This window comes from Syngnathus leptorhynchus, chromosome 20 (genome assembly GCF_054491065.1).
Source record: "Syngnathus leptorhynchus isolate UIUO chromosome 20, UIUO_Slep, whole genome shotgun sequence".
NCBI lineage: Eukaryota > Metazoa > Chordata > Actinopteri > Syngnathiformes > Syngnathidae > Syngnathus > Syngnathus leptorhynchus.
In genome coordinates this window covers 4,152,612-4,177,914 of record NC_141214.1, presented here as the reverse complement: position 1 = coordinate 4,177,914, position 25,303 = coordinate 4,152,612, and the positions used below count along the sequence as shown (strand labels likewise).

The window sequence follows — 25,303 nt, the reverse complement described above, 5'->3', positions numbered from 1 at the left end:
CCAGGTAAAAGCTTTGACCACAAGACAAATTGAGATTATAATACAAAGGTCCAGTTGTCTGTATTCGTATTGGTCAAGCAATATCTGCAAGAACTACAATTGTATTTTTTGTAAATCCTCATGGCACCATGGTGTAATGGTATAACTGTTGGTCTGGTGTACAGGAGACACGGGTTCGAGTCTCGCTCTGTCAAAAATTAACTAATTACAAAGAGTAGTATATGAGACTCAAATTTAGTTCTCCTGAACTCCAGGCAAAAGCTTTAACCACATCGACAAATTGAGATTACAGTACCAAGGTCCAGTTGTCTATTCGGTCAAGCCATATCTCTGCAAGACCCACAATAAAAAAATCGAAATTTTCACGGCACTGTGGGATAACGGTATAACACTTGGACTGGAGTTCACGAGACACGGGTTCGAGTCTCGCTCCGTCAAAACATTATATGACTTGAACTCAGTTCTCCTGAGGTCCAGGCAAAAACTTTAACCACAAGACAAATTGAGATGATAGTATAAAGATCCAATTGTCTGGATGTGGGTCAAGCCGTAGCTTTGCAAGACCCACAAAAAAAAATCCGAAATTTTCACGGCACTGTGGCATAATGGTATAACACTTGGTCTTGAGTTCAGGAGACACGAGTTCGAGTCTCGCTCTGTCAAACATTTAGATATTATACAGAGTAATGTATGAGACTCGAACTCGGTTCTCCCGAACTCCAGGCAAAAGCTTTAACCTCAAGACAAATTGAGATCACACAACAACGGTCTATTTGTTTGTATTTGTCCATCACTTTGGGCATGTGCATTAAATTTACAAAAGAACTCCGAAAATTTCACGGCACTATGGTCGAGTGGTATAACACTAGGTTTGGCGTTCGGTCAACTCGGGTTCGAGACCCACTCGACATCTGCGGAGTAAACAGGTGGATGTCCGAGACGAGACTCGAACTCGAGTCTCCTGAATTTAAGGCAAAATCTTTATCCATTCGACCAATTTGGATAGACTTAAAATTTCACACTTCAGTGTAGTTTAAACTGTAATTTCAAAGAGTTTAAAAATATTCTATAAATACAAACAACTCTCTTGCACCTCTCAACAGGCTCTGGTCCAATGATTAACGCGTTTGCCCCTGAAATATGAGACTCGGGTTCGAGACCCGTGTATTCCACCCTCGATTTACTTTGCCATTTTCCTCTCGCATCGTCATTAAGCAGCTGGTTTTTTTTTTTTTTACTTTTTTTCCCGCTCGTGACGTCATCACAAAAATACTATAAAAGACGTCACAAACGCGACAATCGTTCTCTCGCTCATTTCTGACACCACCTCGTGCAGCTCGCACGCCTTAGCACAGCATGCAGCGTCCAAAAGTTTCACAAGGTAAGTCTTTACTGTTTTAGTAGCAATTTCAACTAACTGCTTTTGATCTTTTTTTAGCGTCAACTTGGGCTTTGGACACTCAAGACAAAATGTTTGCGCTAGCGTTGCCAGTTAACGTCTTCTATCGCAAATTGCATCGAACGCCATTCTGCCGCAGGTAAGACAAAACGTTTGCACAATTTCTCAACAGAATAAATGAAATCTTTTAATGCATGAGCGTTAATTCTTTCATTTCTTTCTCCAGGTGCGAAATCTTCCAAATGAGATGTCCGACTTTCTGAGCGATCACAAGTAAGCTCTTTCAATGGACTGCATCTAATTGTTTCATTTCTGTCCACAGGTGTGCATCTGCAACAGAAGAAACACGTTTACTCTAAAAAGGCAAAATTCCCGTTTATAATTGCAGGACATCACAAGTAAGCTCTTTCAATGGACTGCATCTAATAGTCTCATTTCTGTCCACAGGTGTGCATCTGCATTAGAAGAACCAAGTTTACTCCAAAAAGGCAAAATTCTCATTTATAATTGCAGGACATCAATTATTAAACTGACTAAATTGCCTGTTTTGTTTGTCTGCAGGTTTCTAAATGGCTGACTTGCTGTCCTTTAAAAGCCTGGCTTCATGAGGTTTGCAAGTTTACTCTTGCTTAACATGTCTCGTTCCTAAACCAAACTAACTGGTAAAGCTCATAGTTTACAAGATTAATTACAAGGTGACCGTGTCTTTCAGGCTAGCAAGCTGCTGTTGGAGAGAAGTCCACTGCCGCCCAGCGCTCTTCACTGGTGAAACTCATGCACATGTACAAATGTTTGAGACATTTATTTCAGCATGTGCATTTTCTTCCCGTCTTGTCCACCAGGTGGTGCGAAAGGACAAACTCCTTGCAGCATGGATCGACTGGTGAAATAAAAGCCCCACATTTGTACCTGTTGCAATGACAAACTTGACTAATCAAAGTGCTTGATCTGTTTCAGGTGGTGCTGGTGCAGGAAACGAGGAGTCATGATCAACTTCCTGTCCAACACTGCCAGGTGACCAATCAAAGTGCTCGATCCGTTTCAGGTGGTGCTGGTGCAGGCAATCAGGAAACGAGGAGTCATGAGCAACTTCCTGTCCAACACTGCCAGGTGACCTAACTCTCCACAAATTTGCATTAAAAACACTAACCTGCTTTTTTTTTTTTTTTTTTTTCTCTTAGAGCAGTCCAGTTTCCAGTAAAAATTCCGTTGGATGCTCAACCTGCCAAGCCAAGAAATTCTTCAAAACCATGCCTAAGGTTCCCAAGGCTGCCTCAATTTTCAGTGTTGAGAAGTGCAAAAAAAACTTGCTCGACACCAGCTTAACTGTTACCTTGTTTGTGTGCAGGCGTGGCAGTCCAGGAGAGTCTTTGCAATATTTCAGCCTGCTGTTACTCGTCTGAGATTGAAGTGCACAAAAGACCAAGTGAAAGGTATAGTCTACAGTTAAAAAAAAAAAAGTCAACTTGAACAGAATTTTTGTGTCTGTTCTTTTTCTTGACAGGCAAAGGTGACAAAGAACCTGTAGCACAAGCCAAACTGACAGGAAAAGTCCTCTGCTGGTAAGAAGTACATTTAATTCAGCCAGAATGTTTAAAACTTTCAATGACTGTTTATCTTATGTAGTAATGCGGCGCAAACGGCGAGTACCACGCCAACAAGAAGTGTCAGCAGTGACCATGTCGCTGACCCGCCCACTTTGAACATGATGGATAGCTGAAAGCTCACAGCGGAAGCAATAGCAAAGATGTATCCCAGCTACTTTTCTTGTTGCAGCATCTCCAAGGTAACCTGAGAAGTGTGGCACATTTGCACTTAGGTGATATACTCTTAAACCACTCATTGCATAACAATTGTGACAATTTTGTTCTAAAAATCATTTTTCCCTTGTTTTCTGACAGGCAGCAAGAAACTAATGATACAGCTCGTAACACTTGGTGCCATGAATAAGTTTCGGTTTATACTGGTACGGTTCATGACTTTCCCTGTGCTAAATGTCCACTTAACTTTTAACTTACAGATCTTTCTTACAAATCTCTGTTGTTCAGGCATCCACTTCACCACTCGTCTGACTGGCCTACCACTTCACCACTCGTCAACTAGCAGACTGCCATCCAACTTGAAATTGTTTTGTGATTGAATGTTTACTCTGCAAAAACAATAAAGTTTGATGAAAAATAATGCTAAAACTCTTAACTCTTCATTCTCAATCACTAAACACCCCCAAAAAAAAAAAATTTTTTTTCCCTGCTGGATTTTTTTTTTCCCCAGAAATTTTTGGGGGTAAATTTTGGAGAAAAAAAAGGGGCGGGTCAAAACCAATACTGCTTCATGATTCGTTGAAAGCTCAGAAAGTGGGTGGAGCAATGAGAACAAAATGCTGTGATTGGCTGAAAGGGGGGCGTGTCTATGCAAATAAGGTGTTATGCGATTGGTTGGTTTAAAAGTGGGCGTGTCCCTCGAAATTTGAAGCAATCTGATTGGTCAGATGTGCAAATGCTGCATTTTGATTGGCTGTTCAAAAGTGGGCGTGGTTATGCAAATTGTGTGCCGCGCTGTGATTGGTCAGACTGAATTTTGGCAGAGGTAGGAGGCGGGTTAAGTGGCACTTAGGTTTTCAAAGGCAGTTTTCAGTCTTGAGGTGAGCGTTGGCCTTCTGTCACTGCCATGGACACAAGTCTGCTGTCACTGCCAACGCTCACCTCAAGACTGAAAACCTAAGTGCCACTGCAGCAGCATCCACCAAATAGACTTGCACATAAAAACACAAAGACATTGACGACAGGCCTCGCATGGAAGCAGCTTAAGTGTTTGATGAGCTCAGGTATGATGTCACTTACTTCTAATGCCACCAGAGGGAAGGAAGGTGAGCACATGCAAACACCTGACCACTCTCACTGGGCCAAAAAACTAAGTGCCAGGTACTGCATGACAACTTTATCACACACTTTTGGAGGTGTTTTTCAATGACACTGATGCAAACCAAATTCATCAAATGCATATTTCTGACGAAACTGCTTTGCATCAATGTCATTAAAAACACATCTCAAGGTGTTTGATGCTAAAGTTGTGCAGTACCTGGCACTTAGGTTTTGGCCCCATGTCAAATGTTTGCATGTGCTCACCTTCCGCCTGGTGGCACTTGTGTGCCATTAGAAATGAGAGGCAGCCACCTTGTGGTACAATGAGACATCGCACATCAGCTTCTCAAGCACAGCACTGGTACTCACTCACATCACGTTCCAATGGCAGGTTGCCGTCCCTTCCTTCCACTATGCAGGTGCAGCTTTGGCGCCCCAAACCTCTTCTCTCCTGTCAAGCAAGAAAAAAAAAAAGAGTGAATAACATGAATTCACTCATGGGTTTTGTAAAGATTCAAGTCCTAATGTTTGAAGAAAGTGGTATAAGTTCATTTTGATGAGTGAATTTCCAAATGTCATGCATTTGTGTGAGAAATCAGTTTGTTGGTGACCTCAACCCTAATACAAACTTCAATTGGCCTCCCTCTGCTGGAGAAAGATTGTACTGCACCCATCCCACTTATTTCTATGTGAAGGACGTCTTTTGACCACAACTTTTGAAACACCCGGAATTAACGTCGACTCCCACAGAGCAAAAATGGCTAGACTGCTGGTCAACCGACCAAATTAACCAACTTAATCATCATATTTTACATTTGTGCATAAACATGACCTTTTTAGCAGTTGATTGGATACAACAATCACAATTTAGTATGCTTGCTCGTATGATTACAGCATAAAACTGGAAGTTTGCACAACAATTGATATCAATTTGCCAAGTAGATTTAGTTTGTTATATTTGCATATCTCTTATCTAGTCTATATTTACTTCTTGATTAACTTCATACTCTATTTGCCAAGTAGATTTAGTCTGTTATATTTGCATATCTGTTATCTAGTCTATATTTATTTCTTCATGCTCTGCTATCACCCCACGCTTAATTCACCTGGCAACAGTCGAATAACTTAAAACACATTTCATGTGATTAGACTTTGCTAACCCTCGCTAGTCACTAGAGGCATAATGCAACATAAGCGAAACAAGAAGTTAAAAAACCAGCATGTAGTACCTTTAAGAGAATATGTTGGCTGTGAGATTTGCAGGTAGAGGACCATTACGTGGGAAAACATGCAAAACATGGAGGTCAAACGCTTACTCTCATTAACGTTTGATCGACAGCCGATGCAACTTGTGGGCGTGCTCAAGTCACCTTTGTTGATATTGTTCTACGATAGCTTGCGAGCAACAAACAAACTCAAGGAGCTCGTGTTGTAATGATTCTCTTGCATATTTACATGTAAAGAGAGAGCTTAAAAATGTTTGCAATACTCACTCAAAACACAGCTCGTAGTCACAGGGAATGCTGCACGGAGAACTGACCGGCGTGTGTACGGTTACCGAGAAGGCTCAATTCAAATGGAACCAAGGGGGTGTGTTTGATCACCTGCAGAAAAGGGGAAGGACCCTGGCAGTTGATCTCCTGAACTCCAGACCATGTTCTACCCTTATGCCAGAGTGCTGTGAATTTTTTGATTTTTTTTATGTTGTGTTTCACACCACCAGAAAGGTATTGGGAAGCGCGGGGGCTTAGGCTTCATATGCATCACCACCCTGGTGAAAGCACGCATTTTTTTTTTTAATTCCCCCGTAAAGGTGCATATTAGTTTCGGCATTGTCTCCACTCGCTGGCAAGCACTATCCTACTTCCTCTTCATGCACACACGAGACATTAACAATGTGACACTGCTGACATCTAGCTGTAGTGGCAGAGAACTGCAATGCATATATGACCCATATCTAAAAAGATTGATGTTTGTAATTCAAGCGAATGAAAGCTCCACAAAGTTTTAAATCAGGGAGCTGGTGACTATCACAACACTGCCCCTTGAGACTATTTTTTATTTTCTACTCATGAGAGACATACCTACTAAATTGTCTTGATTCTCCAGTAATAAGAACTGAAACAGAATGTGAAAGAACACCAATGACACATGTTGAAGTCAAAGAAATACAACTTTATTTAAGTGTAAACAAAAACAAAAACAAAAAAAAACTGCATAGGAAAGGTTTAAAGTCCAAAGAGTGCAGCGCGAGCAGTAAGGCAGCCCAAAATATTCTATAGTCTCCTTTGCCTCATTTAGACTGAAGACCTGACATCTGCACTTCTACCCAGCACAAAGTGTGTGTTCAAAAGAGACAGGCAAACACACACATTCACACACACACACACAGAATGACGAGGAAGTACCAGCAGCACTCATCTAAACTCAGCAGGCCGCACCCACTCGCGCTGCATCCTGGACTGTGAGGGCTTACATTCAGAGGAGGTCTGCTTTGACAATAGATAAACTAGCAACCACCGCCACCACGCTGCTGGACCAACACCCAAAAGATAGATGTTCACGCTGGTTTACGCCACCCGAGGCGAGAAATATTGCTGATGTGGGTACACGGTGGTGACTAATACAAAATTGTGCAGCGGGTCCAGCAGCGGGTAGTGGAGAGCGTGCATCGGCCAGATGCCGTTGAACCCTTTTCTTCACAAAATACATTCTAAAAGGGCCAATGAACATCAGGTTGTGTGTGGTATTTGTACTTTTATGTAAAAGAAAAAAAAAATAATTGGGGGGGGGGAAGTTAAACAAAAGCAATATTTCAGATTGAGATTTCATTTTTATTTTTTTTTTATTTCAATGGACACACAAAAGAATCAGACTAGTACTAAGGTCCAAACAGGGAAAAGGGGAAAAGAAGGGGCCGAGGGGGGGTCTACTTTATTCCTATGGGACACATTTCAATGAGACACCAGCAGGACAGGGCTGCCGAGAACTACCTGAGATATATTTTATTTCCTTTCTAAAATTTCACCAACCATATTTATTTGTCTTTCTTTGATTATACAATCATTAAAAAGAAGGTCTATGACCTCGCACACATCACCCGGTGCAGCTTTACTTTTTTTTTTTCCTCTCTTAAAAGTCACAAGAGGCCAGAAATGAGACGGGTGGTGGGACCCACGAGAGAGACTGTCACATGATTGGCAGCCATTAGCACTTCCTGGATTGCCAAAAGTGTGCTGGATGAGCCAAAATGGTGGTCGTGTGACCGTGACAAAGCTTCGAAAAGGCTGACCCTTGTGTGCTGTGGGTGACTTAATAAATGCAGAGTGGGAAGGAAACTTCCCGCAAGTAAAGCGCCTGAGCTGGGAGGCACGCAAAAGAAGCCTCAAGATGTTTTCTGTTGGTTGGTTACCAATTGAGGCATGGCTGACTGAACATGTTGTGCTATGCAAAGGTCAACCCTATTCTAGCACATCTTTTCTGGTATTATCCATCTCCCAAAAAGTCATCAACCTGCCATTTTTTTTTTTACCAACATTTATCCCCCCCAAAAAAAAAACTTCAGTATGATAAGGATTTTTTTTTAAAGCATGCAACAAAACAAAAAAAAGTAAATAAGATTTAAAATATATTTTTCCTCTTAAAGAGTGGATACCTTAGGATCTTTAAGATAGAACTCTGCAATCTTAAGTTTTTCTGAAAAAAAAGGATGCAGACGCGGATGAACACAGTAATACTGACAACGCAAAAGAAACAAGCTGACTGTCGATGTTCTTCCGTGTGCTCATTACGAAACGCTCGTAATTGCTGGCGCCACAGTCAAGACAAGTCCTGCCGCGTGCATAAATATCGGAAAGTTGTGCTGAAGTTTGAGGTAATCCTTTGTGGAATTTTTGTGCGACGAGTGATGGTTATTAATTTATTTATTTTGAACGCTCCCGTCATTTCCCCCACCCCCTTGCGCGGTAACAAAAAAAAAAAAGCAGAAATGTGCGAGTTCATCATCGTGAGGTCAAAGAAAAATCAGGGCCCAGCCCTCCTAAGTGCACCCCATCAGAAACTCACTCAACATTTAAATCTCTGATATTGTGGTCCAGTGACCTTTTGTCATCAGCCTGGTTCTTGGCACAGAACTCTTGGAGATCACTTTGGCACGATGCTAATCCACGAAAATATTTGCTTTGGTTGATTTTTTTTTTTTTTTTTTTGGGCTTTCAAAAAAAAAAAAAAAAAAGGCAATTAATCGTACAGCAAAGACAACCAAGCGAAAAAACTGCTCGGGGTTGCGAGATGAAAACGGACGACCACAACAGTGCCACAATCTTTGGTCCTACAGCTACGGGACATGCAGTCCAAGAATGAGGTATATCGTGATGCGTACACATCTGATGAGGTATGCTAACATGAAAATACGCACACAAAAAAATAAAAATGAGGTATTCAAATGGAAACGACACAAGTCTGAGGTATATGAACGTGAAGAATCGCTACAAAGCGACTTGAGGTGTCGAGGTCCACCAGGTAAGCAAACACTGACGTTGAATTGGGATCATGTGCGGACAGAACCTCTCCTCAAAGAAGAAGGCCCGTCGGGGAATCTTTCCAAATTTGATAACGGAACATGAATTGTCGAGTGCGATCAAGTGGGGCACAGATTGACGTCAGCGTCGACGCCTCGCCACGGATTTGCTTGGGGGGGGGGGGGGGGGGGGGCGCTATGAGTTGTTCTACGTCGGATTATGAGGGAGGGTTCTCTTTGGTTTTCTATTCGACTGGATTCAAACAGGACTCGTGTGATGTCAGCGGGCAGTGCTAGTCAACTCCACGAATTATGCCGGTAAGGTTTCCCGGCAAAACATGATTATTGAAGATGGTGACTTTTTTTTATTTTTACATCTTTTAAAAGCCAGTTTTTCTTGAGTTGTGCAGATATTCTACTTTGGTTGAATCTAATAGTTGGTCGATACATCTTTAGAGGATTGGTCTACTAGCGCAAAGTTCTAAAGACGCCTGAAGACCTGGGCGTTGATAAATTGGGGCGAGCTTTGGCGGCGGTGCCCTTTCGATGGATCGGAAGAGGGCGGCTTTGGGCCGCAGCTTCCATCCAAAGGATTGTACAGTGAAGCGCCGCACATCCGCGGGCCGGCATTCACAAGGTGCCGAGGAATACCGTGTATGCCGCAAGCGATGTTGAAGCGAGTTTCAGCTTCGTCGAGACAAAAGTAGTGCTTTGCCACGCTCTCGTGACATCTATAGGCAATTAAACCCCTTCGGAGGGAGGATCGATTAGTCGTACATTTTCAATTCTCCCCCCGCCCTGCGAATGCTTAGGGTTCACTGTGTTGTCAAGTCTTAAGTCTATTTGATGTTCTTATTTTCGTCCTCTGGACTATCTACTTCTGAGGCTTTTTGTTAAACACTGCCTCGGGAGGGAAAAAAAGGTGTCATTTAGCCATGATTAAATCTCTACTTTGGGATCCCTAATAGATCCTGCTCTTTGAAAAAGTAGCACCCCCACGTTCGTTTGTGGGTCCTCCCTTTTTTTGGAGGCAAGCAAGAGGTTCTTGCATATTAATCTCGGTCGGTCACGCCGTCCAACGAGACGTTATGTTTTGGGGTCTCGGGCAAAGAATAAATCTTTTTCTAATGTCACCACAGGCCCGATGTGCTGTAGTGAAACTAAATAAGAGCTGATTATTTCCAATCAGCCAAACTATTACCTGAGCTCTTTTTTTTTTTTTAACCATCTCATCATATTGTGGCATTTCCTTCCCAAATTCTAATTGGGCCATTATGCCAATGCAAACTCAAGCATAGCGATGAGGGGGGGTCAATGTATTAGCAAAAAAACCAAAAATATGAAGAAGACACTACCGTACTGTACCCTAATTGTTTATGAGCAATGCCTTCGAACGAATTATGCAGCCCCTACAGCGATCTGAGCATTGTCTCAGCAACAACATTCAGGAGGTTCACTCAACACATATTTAAAAAGATGCACAGCACGAATTCCATTACTCCTGTGCAAATAAATCGACTGAAGAGTCTCTTTTTCTTCCTCCTTATTTTTGTCTCTCTTAAATAAAAAGTATAGAGGTAGGCTTTTCTTTGTAAAACTTCACGGACCAATAAACCTCTGCTCAGCGACTATGAATACATTCATAAAGAGCTAAATGAGGTAGGTGTGGAGCAGAGGGTACGAGGTTTCAAGAAAAGTGAGAAATTCCCTGAGAAGGATACTCGAGAAGAGTTGACAGAAAAGAATCGAGCAGTTGACTATGAAGAAGGGACAAATGGCTCTTTTTTTTTTTTTTTTTTGGCTACTGATTATCCGTTTGTAGAGGTCCCCGTTCAAATATAAACCAGAACATATCAGATTGATGGTACGAAATGGGGGGGAAAAAAAAAGTTATCGAGGTTCGATTTCCCTTCTCGTCAACGTGCTCTCAATCCTCTGAGATTTCTTATTCCTAATGTGTCAGTTTTTTTTAGATTCATTCGCTCGCTCGCCTTTGTTGAGGAAAAACAAAACAAAAAAAAACAGCAAAGGGCCAAATTGAGGGAGCGAATGTTGTCTTTCTAGAACTTGAGGATACGATTATTCCCGAAGTCGACCACGACGATGACTCCGTCCGGAGTCACGGCGACCCCGGAGGGACGATCCATTTGTCCAAAGCCGCTCCCCTGGGTTCCAAATTTGCATAAGAAATTTCCATTGGGCTCAAACACTTGCACGCGGTGGTTTCGGGAGTCGGCCACGATGATTCGGTTCTCCTGGTCCACGGCCACACCTTGGGGCCGCAGGAACTGACCGTTACCGATGCCCTCGGAGCCCAGGAAGCGGGCGGATTGGCAGTCGGGCCGGATAACCAGCAGCCGGTGGTTGTTGAAGTCGGTCACTACTAGGTGATCCTCGTGGTTGAAGGCCACGCCTCTGGGCGAGTCAAAGTGTTTCCACAGAGCCCCCTCGAAACCGTATTTGTTGAGAAACGAGCCGTCGGGGGAAAATAGCTGCACGCGGTGGTTCCTGGTGTCGGAAACCAAGATCTTACCCTCGGAGTTGACAGCCACGTCCCAGGGATAGTTAAACTGCCCGTTCTTGGTCCCCTTTTCCCCAAACTTCAGCAGGAACTGGCCCTCAAAAGTAAACACCTGTCAAGCAAAGTAAATGGGTCAGGGCACGACCTCTGCGTGGGGAGGAGTGAACAGCTGAGGAGCTTTGTTTTGACAAGTGCGAAAGGAGTCAAGATATTTTCAGCAGCTGCTTCTGAACTTGCGACCGCGAATATTTAGGTTACTCAATGTGTGGAAGGTTTGTTCTGAGCCCAATCGCGTACCTGCACACGGTGATTGTCCTTGTCGGCCACAATGATTCGCCTCTGGCTGTCGCAGGCGACCCCGGCCGGACGATCGAACTGACCGGGTCGAGAACCCAGAGAGCCAAATTTGTGGTGGAATGCGCCACAGGGCTTGAAGATCTGGAAATAGAAAATCAAGTGGAATGTTTATTTTGAATTTATTTAAGCGAATAAGTTTCCTCCTACCTGTATACGGTTGTTGCTGCGGTCCGCCACAACCACGTATCCCTCCTTGTCCACGCTGATGCCCCAAGGACGACACAGTTGACCGTCCCCCTCGCCTTCGCCTCCGAACGACGACACTTGGGAACCCAGCGAGCCGTAGCTGCGGCCCGATTTCACAAACACCTTGAAGGGGCTTCCCTGAATGTGCTGGTTGCACACCAAGACGGAGACGAGGTGCTCCCCCTCGCATTTGGCCATGTAGCTAACTGTGTACGAGCCGTTCTGGTGGTCGGTCACTTCGGCGGCGGAGAGGTTAGCGTCTGCCACCGACATGACTATCGCCGTCACCATGTCGCCGCCGGAGAGACGCGGCTCGCCGTCGTGGTCGTAGCCGATCACAGTAAATGCGGCGTGCTTGCCGCGGAGCGCTCCGTTGAGACCGTCGCCGTGCGCTTTGGTGACTGGGGCAAAGGCGCCGCTGCTGATCAGGCCCATGGATTGGATGGCGATGTAAAGAGCCTGCGAGAACAAATGGAAGTAAGCATTTGCACACCACTTCAAGGATTTGAGGAGATCCCACCTGGTCTGGAGGAGTGAACATGAACCGGTCGTCCTCCTGCGGCTGCATCAGGCCCCTCAGTGCTTTGAGCTCATGGATTTGGGTGAGCATTCGCTCGCGCGCCAGCAGCACGTCAATGTGGCGGCCCTCGTCCAGCACCTGACTGACGGCGGCGATGGTGCTGTCCAACTTGGTCAGACTCTGGTGTAGTTTCTCCACCTGCAGGTATAGCGACTTGGCCTTTAGCTGCCGGATCTTCTCCAACTGCGAGGGGGTGAAAAGGAAAAACTGATTTGTTGACGTTGACAAAGAATTGATCAATTATTATTTCACAAATAATAATATACTTTTGTTTATCTACCAAAGCCAACATTTCTGGTCCTATGCTGCGCTGTGAATTTTTTCTTATGTAAAATTTGTGCTTTGGCACACTATATAAAGTGAGAGAAAATAAATGTTCCAATGTGTCAATCTGTCCACATGATGGCAGCAATGTGCAGAATTAGTTTTGAAACGTCACTTGGACTTCCATAAAAAGTAAACGACTTTAAATAGAGCTGGAGCTGTGTAATCTTTTTAATTCTGGTGTAGTTTCTCACAGTTAGATTGCATGGCAGCAAAAAAGGAGCATGTCCAAAAACAGCATAACTACCTTGCTGTAAAAGTAATTCAATGTTACAGGGACGACATGATATTTTTGGTTTTAATACTCAGTCGCTGAAAAAGGTGAGATGCCGGTGGAACTTGAGAACCATAGTTGCCTCTTACTTAGCGTCACCTAACAAAAAGAGTCGAGCACAATAGGCTGAGCGCCTTCAATGCTAAGGGACACTTTCCAGTCCCTCCCTACTCAGGCTCCAAAAGTGGCCCCTTTGTTGAATCCCAGCCCGAGCAGAAGTGCAATTTGCACATGTGAGAGTAGATTTACACTTTATAGTCCGTGAAGACAAAGCCTCTTGTTGGCCTTTCTGATTGATACCCTGGAAGTGGAGCGTCCACGTCGACACGCCGGGAAGATGTAGAGATAAGTGAAGGACCTTGATCATTCTTTTTTTTGTTGTTGTTTTGGGTGGGAAGCAATCTAGCATGCCGCCGCAACTCCCCGCCTACACTCCCACGCAAAATGCATCGGCGGTCACATCGGTGATGAGCCTAACAGGTCCCGCCAGTGAGGAAACACAATGCAGAGGGACTGGATTTGTTTCCCAGACAACGCCGGCCATCATCTCCCCTGCTGGCAGGAAACTTCCGCTCATCATGCTGATGACGCAGGCAAAAATCAGTGTTACCTCATTAACCATCTTTACTAATCAGTCTCTAAATTGATTGTAAAAAAAAAAAAAAAAAAAACAGGGGGGGAGGGGCTTAATTTGCGTGGTGCGCTTGTTCTGATTTAGAGTCTGACATCAAACATCACCTTTTGGTCTTTTTCAGAACAGACATTCAATAATAGAAAGCAGAGGCTCTCATCTTGAACAGATCAGCGAAGTTCTCCGGCAGACTTCTCGGGTTTCAGCCGCACGCTAAGCTCTACGGCATTCCTCAACGTACGCAAGTCCTTGTAGGAAAGCCGAGAATTTACCGCGGCAAAGCGCAACCTGACATCTTCTTCATGGCTAAAGGATTCAATTGAATTAAAGTGACATTTACAGCCACATTGAAAACCATAAATACATCCACGTGCTCGTGCTGGGATTCAAATCTCCACCAGATCTGCCGTGGACGACCGCCATGGCTCTGCACGGGAATATGGCCGGTCCGCTGAGAACATTATTCATATTTTCAGGCCCATTTGACATCTCCATCAAATTTGGGATGGATTTATAGGACGAGAAATCGAATCAAACAATAAATGCCTGGATGGCATTTAATAGCAGTGTGGCGTTTTACAACAGTAAAAAGGATTATGAATGGAATATTCCGAAGGCTAGCCAAGACCATAAACCACACATGATCTTGACATGGAGTCGTACAACACCCGTCCACACCTCCCCCCACCTATTTTACAACTTTCATCAGGCTCGACTGGTATTCGGGCCGCTCTCGCTGGCATTCCTTAAAAGTTTAGTAAGCAGACAGACAAAGTGCAGGCCAGGGCCATCACAAATCATTCTGACAACTGCCCCTCATAAACACAACCGGTTACAAGAGGCTAAAGAAATCGAGGATTCATCTCAACATGTGTACTCGGTCAGTCTATTGATCCACTATTGGTGAGAAGGAATGAAATGAAAGGTTGTTTGTCAGGCAGGCTGCGAGTTGAGTGCTTGGTTGTCTGGAAAAGATTGAAGAGGGACTGACCCACAAACGCATCACAGCTGTGGGGGGGGGGGGGGACGACGCTGGGAGCAGGTGAGACCCGGGTCATTTTTAAAATATCGTGTCTATGTCCACAAGTGCGCTGGTATAAAAAAAGAAAGAATTCCCATTGCGACCTATCTTGTTCACCGAGCAGACCAGGCTAATTGTAAAAGACGGGAAAAGCACATTGAGCTAAATTAAAGGTGGCACTTTAAAAACTCGCTAATCAAAAGTCGAAAGAAAGCAAACTGAGGAGATAACATTTTCTTTACTTAAGGCTACACAAAATGTACAAAGCAAAATGTTGCAACATGGTGACAAACCAGTTTTGCAAGGGAATTTTTTGGGGGGAAACACTCCTTTTGTGGAGCGATTCAAGAAAAATTTGATTTATTAGGGCAAAGGTTTACCTTCCACAGTAGTTCACACTCTCGCTCCTCCAGCGCTTTCTTGTGCCTGAGGACCAGGGCCTTCACTTCAGTCTGCACCACCTTAGCCTTGATCTCCACCTGCTCCGCCATGGCCTGGACCTTCTCCATGCTCAGCTGGAGAATAAAAAATAAATAAATAAAAACATGTGATGTGAGCTAACTTTGAAAAAGGAGGACACGGACCTGCTTATAAAACTTTGCATATTGGTTTCAACTTAATGCAAAATTTTGGGCCAATATTGACCCGCCCGTTCTTTTTGGGCGTTTTGTGGGCGGTCAGCGGGTGAGGCAGACCGCACAGAGACAAAGGGGGAGGTAGGATAAGGCCGCCTTTGTGATATTGGCCGCAGGGCTCAAAGGTCAACTAAACCTTACAGGTCATGATCTGCAACCCCTGTCTTAAGACGCATACCACACTCCCCTCCCCACCGCAAGCCCTGCCAGAACAAAGACCGGCAGCTGGGTCTTTTTTTTTCCTCTTCTTTGCTGGGCCTAAAGCGACAACTAAATTAGCCTCCTCCACGGGGCAACATAAACGGAGCCACTACATATCCTGTGGTCCTATTTGCCAGTTAAGCGGGAAGTGATCAGACATATCACATTTAAAAGAAAAAAAAAAGTTACAAATCAATTTTTATCCCCGACCTTAAAAGAATATAATTTTGTTATTTTCCTGTCTACTTTCAGGTGATTGCAATCTTTATGGGCTCTTTCCACGTATTCCCAGCAGAGCACAGCTTGCCGCACAAAGAGGGTCAAAGTAACCAATCAGACGGCAGAGGGATCGGGCCAACCGGGAGAGTCACAAGACCAGGGTCAGAGGTCAGGGAAGATCATGGGGGTGGAGTAGGTGGAAATTTCCTACCTCACGGTGGAGCAGAGAGTGTGTGTGTGTGTGTGTGTGTGTTTACATATTATCTGGCGTCAGCATTTACTCCTGCGGTGACCTCAGACAAAATGGACAAGCAAACACTAAGTAGCCGCACAACAACGTACCGCCAGATGGTCGGCCGGCTTCTCTTGAAGCTCAGCTGCTAGCTCGAGACCCAGAGATGTCTTTTAAAACACCCACTGGTCAAACATGAGCTCTGCGGGACCCGGTTTCAGTTTCAAAGTCTGCTCCGCGTGGCGAGCGCGTCGGCAGTTGCCGGAGAGACGAGCCGCGTTGCGCTGAGGTTTCGGAATTTGGAGAAGACCCCGGTGAACTCGGCGCCGCGCATGCATGAGCGAGTCAAGCAGATGTAGGTCATTGAGATAGGGAGAGGCGGGGCACGACTTCTGGTCGGGAAATAGTATGTGCTCGCATGTAACATGACCTCAGATAGCATTTCGTGTTTCCACCGTGTCCTACCAAGGTCATAAGTGTGTGCTCTAAGAGGACTGACTGATAAGGGAGTTGACTTAAAGAGCACTTATCTGTCGGAATGTTGACACTTTTTATCGATTGCTTTTTGCATGCTACGTTTAATTAAAAAAAAAGACGTTTTCATAAAATGTCTCCATGTCTATGAAGTAGTGAGGTGGACAACCCCCCAAAACCGCCCTCCCCCAAAAAATAATAATTCAATAAGAGATGAAATTGAACAATTTTCTGCATAATATGGACTCCTCCATTCCATAATTAGCTAAATGAGAGGCACTAAGTGCCTGTGAGCCTAAATAAATGGGGGGGGGGGGGGGACAAGGGGGCATGTGAACAAGAGGCAGCCAAAGTGTTCCACTTCTTTGACTGAGGACGGGATCTTTCCTTTCTCTCAAATCCTTTAAATACTTCATCTACCCCCCCCCCCCCTTTGACCTTCATCCCTACCCCCGCTGGACCTCACCCCGTGTGACCAGCCCCCTTTCAGGACCAGCTGGACACCTCCAACTCGGGTGGAAAATAAAAATTCCAGGGACTGGTCATGACTGTGCTTTCCGTCACTTAGCTAGCAGAGGCTCCAAAAATGTTGTCACTTGATCCTTTGTCTATTTATTTCTTACCACGCAAGGTTCCATTTCTAAATAAAACGTCTTGCCATGAAAGCCCCTTTTTACACTCGCTATAAAAGCCACCTTTTCCACGTCGCTGCTGTGTGTAAACAGAGCAACGGGTCGACCCGGCCATTTTCCGCCTTGTGCGCCACTTACGTCTGCGTCTAACAGGTATTCTACAACGCCCATGTTTAGTCTGACACCCGATACTCACTTCTCCTGCTCTGCTGCGTTGAAAGCAGTCGGACAAGTATTGATGACATTGCGCCAGAAAACCGTGACGATATCAAACTCTCCACGCCTATCACTGTAGTGAGTTTCAATTAAGCGTATTTTGCTGCTAATTTTGGTCATAAAAAAAAAAAATGCATTTTGCATTATTTCCAATATGGTGCAAGAACATCGTGCGGGCTTCCATCTCACCTGCACGGCCTGTCGTCCCTTTTGTGCATCAGCCAGCAGCTGGATGGTGACGGACCTGCAGTCCTGCACGGCCTCTTGGAGGTAAACAAAAGTGTGGCCCACGTGGCGGCTCATGCTGCACTCTCTGCAGATGGGCACGGAGCAGCTTTCGCAAAAGAACAGGAAAACCTGGAAGAAAAGAAAAGAAATGCAAAAAGATAAAACTTCCTTTTGCCGGAAGTAATAAATAACAGCTTGTAAACACATCTCATTCATGCACACAAACACATCTGCTTGAGTGCACCCCCTTAAAAAAAAACAAAAAACTAATCAATGAGAAAAGAGTGAATGACAAAAGTGATCCATATGCATGAGTGACCAGCGAGACTCATAAAAAGTCCTGCTGTAAAACACAACAGATGGACTAAAGGCGATGAAAACTTGATCAATAACCCATTCTTCACATGTAGGACGATCAAATTGTTTTTCTATTGTATCATAGAAGCCAAAGCGGTGCAAGTCACGACTGACAAAAAAAAAAAAAAAGTGTCCACATCCCTCGAGAGAAAGTCGTTTAACCTCATCCGCCAAAGCTGCGCTTCAAATGTTGCCACTGAGCGCCGATTGATCGTGAGGCTAATTAAGTATGCGCTGACCATCATATCCCAAAGAGATGCAAGATCTATGAGCTTCAATGGCGCCCGGGCATAGAGTGGATGGGGATGCGATCAATCCATCAATAACCGCCATTCTCCCCAGGGGGGCGGCATAATCTAATGAGATGCGCGCTTGTGCAGCACATGCAGCCACTTTCATCTGACTTCCTCCTCCTTCTTTTTTTTTGTTTTTGCTGGAGCCCAGCTCCATCACTCCTCTCACATTTCCACGCTTCTCCTCCTCCTACTCTATTGACATCTCCGAAATTCCAAGGGGACGTGGCATACAAAAGAGAGGAATGCGTGAGGCGCGGAGAGGGAAAAAAAAAAAAAAAAAAAAAGAGGCCGGACGATTGTGGATTGGCCGCGCTCAATTTTGGTGCGTCAACCACATTTAGAAGATCTGGATGAAATTGCTTTATCATCAAAACAGGAGGAAGGGGGGGGGGGGATAAACAAGAGATGAAGAAGTCATTCATAATTGCAAGATTTCAAATTACATAACACACAGGACCTCTTGAAAGTGCGCTCAATATTATTGACACACTATTCCCACGAGTCGTCGCGCACGAGAGTCTTTGTCCTTACCCGCTGCTTTCCAAACATTCATTCATTCATTCATTCAATTTCCCACTTTAGTTTACAATGGTGTTTATTTTCTGGATAAATCCGCACCTCAATAGAAAATGGGACACAAATCGTAGGGAGTGTGTATTAGAATTTATTTGCTTTTTCCCCTGCTGTGTTTTCCAGCTGTGGGATGGTTGGGGGTCGGGGGCGACCACCACCGTGCGCTATTTCACTCTCGGCACCAGGCCTCGGCCATACGAGGGGGGGGGGGCTGGCGGGTCGTAAGTTATAGGATTTCATTAGTGTACCGGATGTTACGCTCTCTCCCGCTTTGCCCATTAATCTCTCACGTTACCAATTTACAATAAGACACGCCCATGGTGTCAAGCGTTGTTACTCATAAACCTTTAGAAAAGGGTGAGCGACAGTTCAATCATGTGTTGCTATTTCTTTTATTCTGCCTTTGTATAAGCCCAATTTTTTTTTTTTGTGATAGTGAGTCAAATTTAAGGCGCTATTGGGTTAGTATCATTACAACCAATTTTTTTTTCCCTGTATTTTAAATTATTTCTGCTTTAACAGATGGTATTTTGTGGTATCCTGGTGTAGGGCTAAAGAATCCAGAGCCATTTCAAATTTTGTATACATTTTTTGTTCCCCATGTGATGTCTGGTAGTGAATCATGGAGACGCCCACCCTCCCTCCCTGCAGGCACTGGGAACTAGGGAAGAGGGCACGAACTCAAGCAACCAGTAAAATCTCTCAGAGCAGAGCGAGGGGGAGGGGATGTCGGCCTAGTAATGTCACACTGCACTGCCAGAAAATAACCGGGCCGGCTCTGCAAGGAGCGCACTTACAAAGAAGAAAAAAAAAACCTTTGAGCGACGCTGACAGCGAGACAATTTACCATGCGTAAAAGGTTATTTCCACAATTGTTTCCACGTCATTTTTTATCCACACGCGGTGGAATTATTATGTTGGAGTTGTAAAATATTTATTAGAAAAAGGATAATTGTTGCTGTTCAACAAATGATAAAAATAATTTTCCTGTGTGTGTGTGTCTATGAGAATACCTAAAAATGCATTTAAAATAGTGTTTTTATTTAATAAACATTTTACCTAAAACTAAAAATTCACATTCTGGCTTAAAAAAAAAAAAAAAAGCAACTCTGGATAATTTCATACGCCGTTTAATTTAAATAAAATTAAACAGCAGGAATTTATTATTTCTACATGGCAGCGCCTGGGGCTTTTTCCGTTGCGTTGCGTTAACAGGCGGAGGACAAGAAAATTGGAGGTGTGGTGCACGCACACTGACGGATCACAAAGTGACATTCCTAAAGGCGATAATGCATTTGACAGCTCAAGACAAGTACAATTAAGAAGTTCCTGTTATAAACCGCACCTTCAGACAAGTCTGGCTTTTGAGAAAATAAGAATTATATTCAAGCACAAAAATTAGACACAAAATGTTTTAATCCTAAACGCCAAGTCAACTTAATAAGAAATATTTTTTGTGCTGATTTTGAATTTGCTCGTTTGTTTTTCTATTTGTTTCGTAACAACACAATAAAAACAAAATTTGTATTCCAGTAATATATTCAGTACTAATTATGAATTACGCTTTAGTGGGGTCATTTAATTTCAAAAATGTTACGGCTTTTAATTTCGATGCATGGTAAAACTCCGAGTGGGAAAACCTATGACTCAGACGTAAACCATAAAATTAAAACGAGCTGGGCACCACTCAGTTCTCCCCCCTTTCTTCTCCCTCCTTCCTATCACCGCTCTTTCGTGGCAATCTCGCGTTGGCCGCCTGCCATCAACACAACGTTGGGACCCCGCCTCTCGATGTTTTGAAACTCTACCAGATAGGAGTGTGGCGCCGTGGGGGGGGCGGTGGCTCTGATCCGGCCGCCCGATTGGACGGGCCTTGGAACACGGAAGGAAAACAAACTGTCGTCAGCTGGCCTCCTTAGCGAGCGAGTGACTGAGCGTACAGTATGTACAGTAGAGAGGGAGGGGAAATGCCCAGGAGGGGCGTGGGAGAGAGGATGGCGGCTCGGCGAATGCGGAGAGGCGTGTTGTGACTTTGTTATGAACACGTGCGCGTTGCAGATACATATGAGCTTTTTCGACCCGGTAAGGCACGTGGGGAAACGCCTCGGCGTCAAGGCCTTTTGGTCCGATACATTTATAAGGGCCAAAGTTGGACATCAAAAGCCAGGACACACACGTCACACAGGAAACAAGGCAACGCCGTCTAATTACGGGCCACATGTTGCGCCTTACAAGCCTGGAAGTCAGAACTTCATAATCCGACTCTGCTAACTATTTGTGCGCTCGCACTCGAGTCCTATTCAGGGGATAACTTCGTGCAGATGGCAGAAGGTGTCGGAAAAGCCACCGCCGGCCGGCCACTTCCAGGAGTGATGAAACCAAATAGCGACAGCTGACTAAAAAGGGGGCTGGGCCTACCTCCAGAACATCCATTGTCTTACAAGAGAAAAGACGGTAGCTATATAGAGCAGACAAAATGGAAACTACAAAGCCTTCCGTTTGGCTTGAATCAAAAGCATGTGCGGGTTTCTCAAGTTTCCTCAAAGCATCTAAGTGATTCATTCAACTTGACTCAATGGAATACAGTCGCGGCTACTCAATCGGACTATTAGTGAGTTTGTGGGAGGCGATTCTAAAGAGCGGGCCAGGCCCTTTGTCATCGTGACGACCGTTTAATCTATGGCAAAGACTGACGGCGGATTAACATCTCATTAGTTGCTCCTCCGACCGAGCGGCGCGTGGATTTGGGTGTCGGCGGGCGACGTCGCAGCAAGCCCGGGGTGCTCCTTTGGTGTAATCCCATTTTCCATTTCAATTTCCACAGACAAGCAAGAAAGTCGCTTGTGCAGTCGATGCCTCGGACAGGACTGACTTAGTTAAGCCTTCAGTTTCATATTGAGCCCTCGCGACTTGAGTCGCAGGTAGAGAAAGCCTGACCTTCTCTTGTGTCATTCCCTCCCCCAGGGACCACAGTGGGTGAGGGCGGCCTTACTGGGAAAAGAAGCTCTTACTGGAATACCGAGTCAAACCTATTTACTGGCAACGCAGGGGGAGGGTCACTGCGAATCTCAAATGGGCTCCGCAATGCATTGAACACGGCACATTATGCTAATTGACTTCACCGATGACAATAAAACTCAGCGTGGGTGAGTCCGTGCTATTGTCAAGAAAGTCAGTTAAAGGATGTATCAGTGTTGTGTTGACTAAGCTTGTGAAGGGATGGACAATTTCCTGTAAATTGATCTAATTTTGGAAATCATCCAAATTTAGAACCAATGAAGAACCTTGCCCACATTCGTACTTGAAATTTGATTGTTTTAGTTGGGATTATATTAAAAATATATTTGCCCGAGTATATTGACAAAACAAAATGGCTGCCTCCTATCTGCAGGACACAAACTGCATTAAGGAAGACATTTCCTCTCTCCTCAGGAACTAGAGCTTACAGAAAAAGACCCCCCTCTCCCATAATACGTTATTCATTCGGCCCATATGGCTCAACCAAGATGGTTTCCATTGCAACCAACTTTTATCCTGATCACATAACTTGAGCATGGGTTGTTGCTTATAGGGGGTGGGGGGGGGGGGGGGGTGTATTTTCTACTCCGAATGCCTGATGTGGTACACATTAGGCAGAGACAGCATGCATTTATGCATGCGTGCGGAAATGCAGCCATTCTGACTATAAGGAATGAGTCACTCGGCTTCCTTTGAACTTCTTGCCATATGGTCCCGGGTATCGTTCTCTGCCATATTGCATTACTACAGCCATCCCCGACCACCGAGCCGTAAGAGATCATCAGGTATGCCGGGGGAATCCCCACTAGTCTGAACACGGTATTCTGATCAATCATTTGTGAAATAAGAATTAAGCGACAAAATTCACTCGTTTTTATCCATGTCAGGGGCGGCCATTTTGCCACTTGTGACTGAAAATGACATCACAGTGCCTTCCCCCCTCCGATGGATTTTGTTTCCATTTCATTGTTCATGGTTCTAATATGACGCGAGTGGGTGGTGTTGATGGTTACCTCATTGTCATGGTGTTGACAGAAGCTCATCCGGTCCTGGAAAAGGGACAGCAGCGCAAAGTTGTTCTGCAAGGACTGAGCGAGGGACACCGACATGGCCGGCTGGCCCGGGTTGCTGTTGACTCGGGCCACGTGGAGATTTTCCCCGAGGCGCTCGATGAAGTGGTCCTTGGTGAGCCTCACCCGTTGATGAGCACGGACGCAGTTGTCGCACAGATACTCTTGGCAATCGAGGCAGTGGGACGTGGCCAGGTTCTCCTCGTCACAGGAGCTACACTGAGGTTCTGCCATGAGATGGGGTGGGTGCAGAAGGCCTCCGTGGGTGGGATGGAAGCCGGAGGAGCTCAAGCCTCCTCGATTGGGGTGGTGGTGGCCATTCTTGTTCTGGATCTGCTCCTCGGTGCTCACAACCACATCCAACAGGTTGCTGAAGAGGAAGTTGGTGGAAGGCAGCGAGTCCACGCCGGCCTCGGAGATGGACACCTTCTGGTCGCAAGTGGGGCAACGTAATTTCAGCGGGTCTCCTGGACTGCGCTGGCCCTCCAGGCACTGCCTGCAGAAGGCGTGGAGGCAGGGCAGGACGTGAAGTCTCCTGCTGGTCTGGCTGGAGGAGGAAGAGGTGTGGGAGGAGGAAGAGGAGGTTGACGAGCTGGAGGAAATGGGGGCTGAGGAGCCACACAGCTCTTTGCAGAGTGGGCACGTCTGCAGGTCCGAGTCTGGAAATGAAGCCATCTGTGGCGTCACCTCAAAAACAAGGCTCAGTTTACAGCTGAGGTAGACATTTGGGCACACGTCGAACCGATGTGACGAGTCGGGAGAACGCTGTTGCTTGAGGTAGATTCATGAGGCATTAAAGTCACTTCATCGGGGAGAGGGGTGGTCATCTGCGTACGGATAGGTCTCTATTACATAACTCTGATGTGATGCAAATAATCAACGAGGTGGTCCTTTAACTCAACTATCAGGTGGCAGTAAGGCGGTGTCAATCAATCAATCCCTGAAACGTGACAACATCGAACAACGTTATTGATTTTGTACAGGAGGCAGGTGATGTTAAATTGAGGCGAAAAAAAAAAATCTGGAGTGACTGGATCGGCGTCTATGTGGAAGGGGCACGGTTTCTCCTCCCCCACCGGTTAGGCAACATGACCACGGAGCTAGGCGCTCGTGTAGAAAAAAAAACAGCAGATTTCTTCAGTTTAGTTCTTACGTTCTCGCCCTCAATGGGTCACCATCGGTGGGAATTCAGTGAGGAGTCCGAACCTCGAACCCAAAGGTGTTCGACAATTCAGCAAAGCGACAACCACATTGCGTGGCGAGAACGCTAAAAACAAACGTACTTATAGCTAACCCTCGTAGTCAAATAAATAAACAATCGGAAAAAAAATGCTCTACCTCCTAGTTAGGTGGGCTCGTTTTTGGCGTGGAGGAATTTCACGCAGGCTTCTCCTCTCAAACAGCATGGGGCAAAGGGGAGGGGGAAGGAACACATCAAATCAATGGTCCAAGCCTCCACTTGGTCGTCCACCTTTCTATTTATTTTCTCCGGGAAAGAATCATCAACACCGGCTGAAGGTACGAGCTCCCACGGGCGCGTGTTGCCCAAGATGTAGCTCCAAGGGCAGCTCCAGTTCGACTGAGGAGTAAAAATGGACTCACTTCCGCTGCAGGGACTGGGAGGAAGAGGAGGAGCGGATGAAGGGGGGGGGGGCGGAGGAAGACCAGGCGCTCGTACCCGAGTCTGCGTGCGTGCGCATCCGTCGTTAACGTTCGTTGGGGAAAGAAAAAAAAAATCAAAGTGTACATTCTTGACAAAAGATCGATTTGTTTTGATGTTGTAACTGCGCTGTTAAACTTCAATTAAACGCCATCGGATTTAAACGACGGGCATTTGATTTACAATCCCCCAGGAAGGAGCCGTATACTGACAGCGCATCGAGCAAAATGATTGGTATTAATATTGCTGTGTCGGCCCATTAAGCTATTAGTTTTAAGAAGGAATGCTTTTTACAACATTGTACATGAACGTCGCAAATCTTGACATCAAACGGCGTCGTAAAACACATAAATCAATCATTAAAAAAAGGTATGAACCATGCTAATTTCTCTACTTCGTTTTCCATCAAAATAATACCCCCCCAAAACTAGATCGATATTTTGTAAACCTAATAGAAAAATAATCATAATCACCATTAATTGGGGTGAAAATAATAAAGGCCTACTGCCTCTTAAACGTAAAGCAAATTATTGCCTTGCTATTAACACTTGCTAAAATTGTATTTTGTTGCGAGTATTTTTATTTTTGCAAATCGAATACTAATAATTTTCTATTAAATAATTTTCACTTCAGAATTTATTTCACAGGGGGGGGGGGGGTAAACATGACCTAAATCAAGTGCTTCTTTTTTTATTTCTGTTTTTAATTTTCATTTATAAATTCTCTTTATTAAACCTTGGTCCTATACTAGATATTTGTCCATTAATTTCTGGTCTAAATGACGCAAACAGCGGCTTCTTAGGCCCAGAGGCCCCTTAG

General features: G+C 45.0%; 2 protein-coding genes and 1 long non-coding RNA gene across 11 annotated transcripts; 1 reads left to right on the top strand and 2 right to left on the bottom strand.

Moving 5' to 3' along the window:
• Positions 1–1,206: 1,206 nt before the first annotated feature.
• Positions 1,207–6,094, bottom strand: LOC147040976 (uncharacterized). Of its 2 annotated transcripts, none has more exons than XR_015063016.1 (6): positions 5,754–6,094; positions 4,634–4,711; positions 2,733–2,839; positions 2,550–2,621; positions 2,100–2,450; positions 1,207–1,854 (listed from the first exon to the last, which is right to left on the bottom strand). It is a non-coding gene; the product is annotated as an uncharacterized LOC147040976 (long non-coding RNA). The 2 variants fall into 2 exon arrangements; XR_015063015.1 differs by having other exon boundaries at positions 1,207–1,729.
• LOC147040977 (uncharacterized) lies at positions 1,313–3,563 on the top strand. 8 transcript variants are annotated; one of them, XM_085901547.1, is made up of 15 exons: positions 1,313–1,381; positions 1,439–1,538; positions 1,626–1,672; positions 1,847–1,887; positions 1,961–2,008; positions 2,112–2,164; positions 2,242–2,282; positions 2,357–2,413; positions 2,445–2,509; positions 2,586–2,658; positions 2,748–2,832; positions 2,904–2,961; positions 3,026–3,218; positions 3,301–3,365; positions 3,448–3,563. In XM_085901547.1, exons 5-13 carry the CDS (start codon positions 2,004–2,006, stop codon positions 3,117–3,119), a joined length of 531 nt encoding a protein of 176 aa, XP_085757673.1. In that variant the 5' UTR covers positions 1,313–1,381; positions 1,439–1,538; positions 1,626–1,672; positions 1,847–1,887; positions 1,961–2,003; the 3' UTR covers positions 3,120–3,218; positions 3,301–3,365; positions 3,448–3,563. The 8 variants fall into 8 exon arrangements, with proteins under 8 accessions (XP_085757673.1, XP_085757669.1, XP_085757674.1 ...); XM_085901543.1 differs by lacking the exon at positions 1,626–1,672 and adding an exon at positions 1,722–1,762 and having other exon boundaries at positions 2,357–2,509; positions 2,581–2,658; XM_085901548.1 differs by lacking the exon at positions 2,357–2,413.
• Positions 6,095–6,465: 371 nt separating the features above from the next.
• trim71 (tripartite motif containing 71, E3 ubiquitin protein ligase) lies at positions 6,466–24,424 on the bottom strand. The gene is made up of 8 exons (XM_085901049.1): positions 24,163–24,424; positions 22,768–23,764; positions 17,472–17,639; positions 15,054–15,188; positions 12,364–12,606; positions 11,805–12,302; positions 11,598–11,738; positions 6,466–11,412 (listed from the first exon to the last, which is right to left on the bottom strand). Exons 2-8 carry the CDS (start codon positions 23,497–23,499, stop codon positions 10,840–10,842), a joined length of 2,490 nt encoding a protein of 829 aa, XP_085757175.1. The 5' UTR covers positions 23,500–23,764; positions 24,163–24,424; the 3' UTR covers positions 6,466–10,839.
• Between the last annotated feature and the right edge of the window lie 879 nt (positions 24,425–25,303).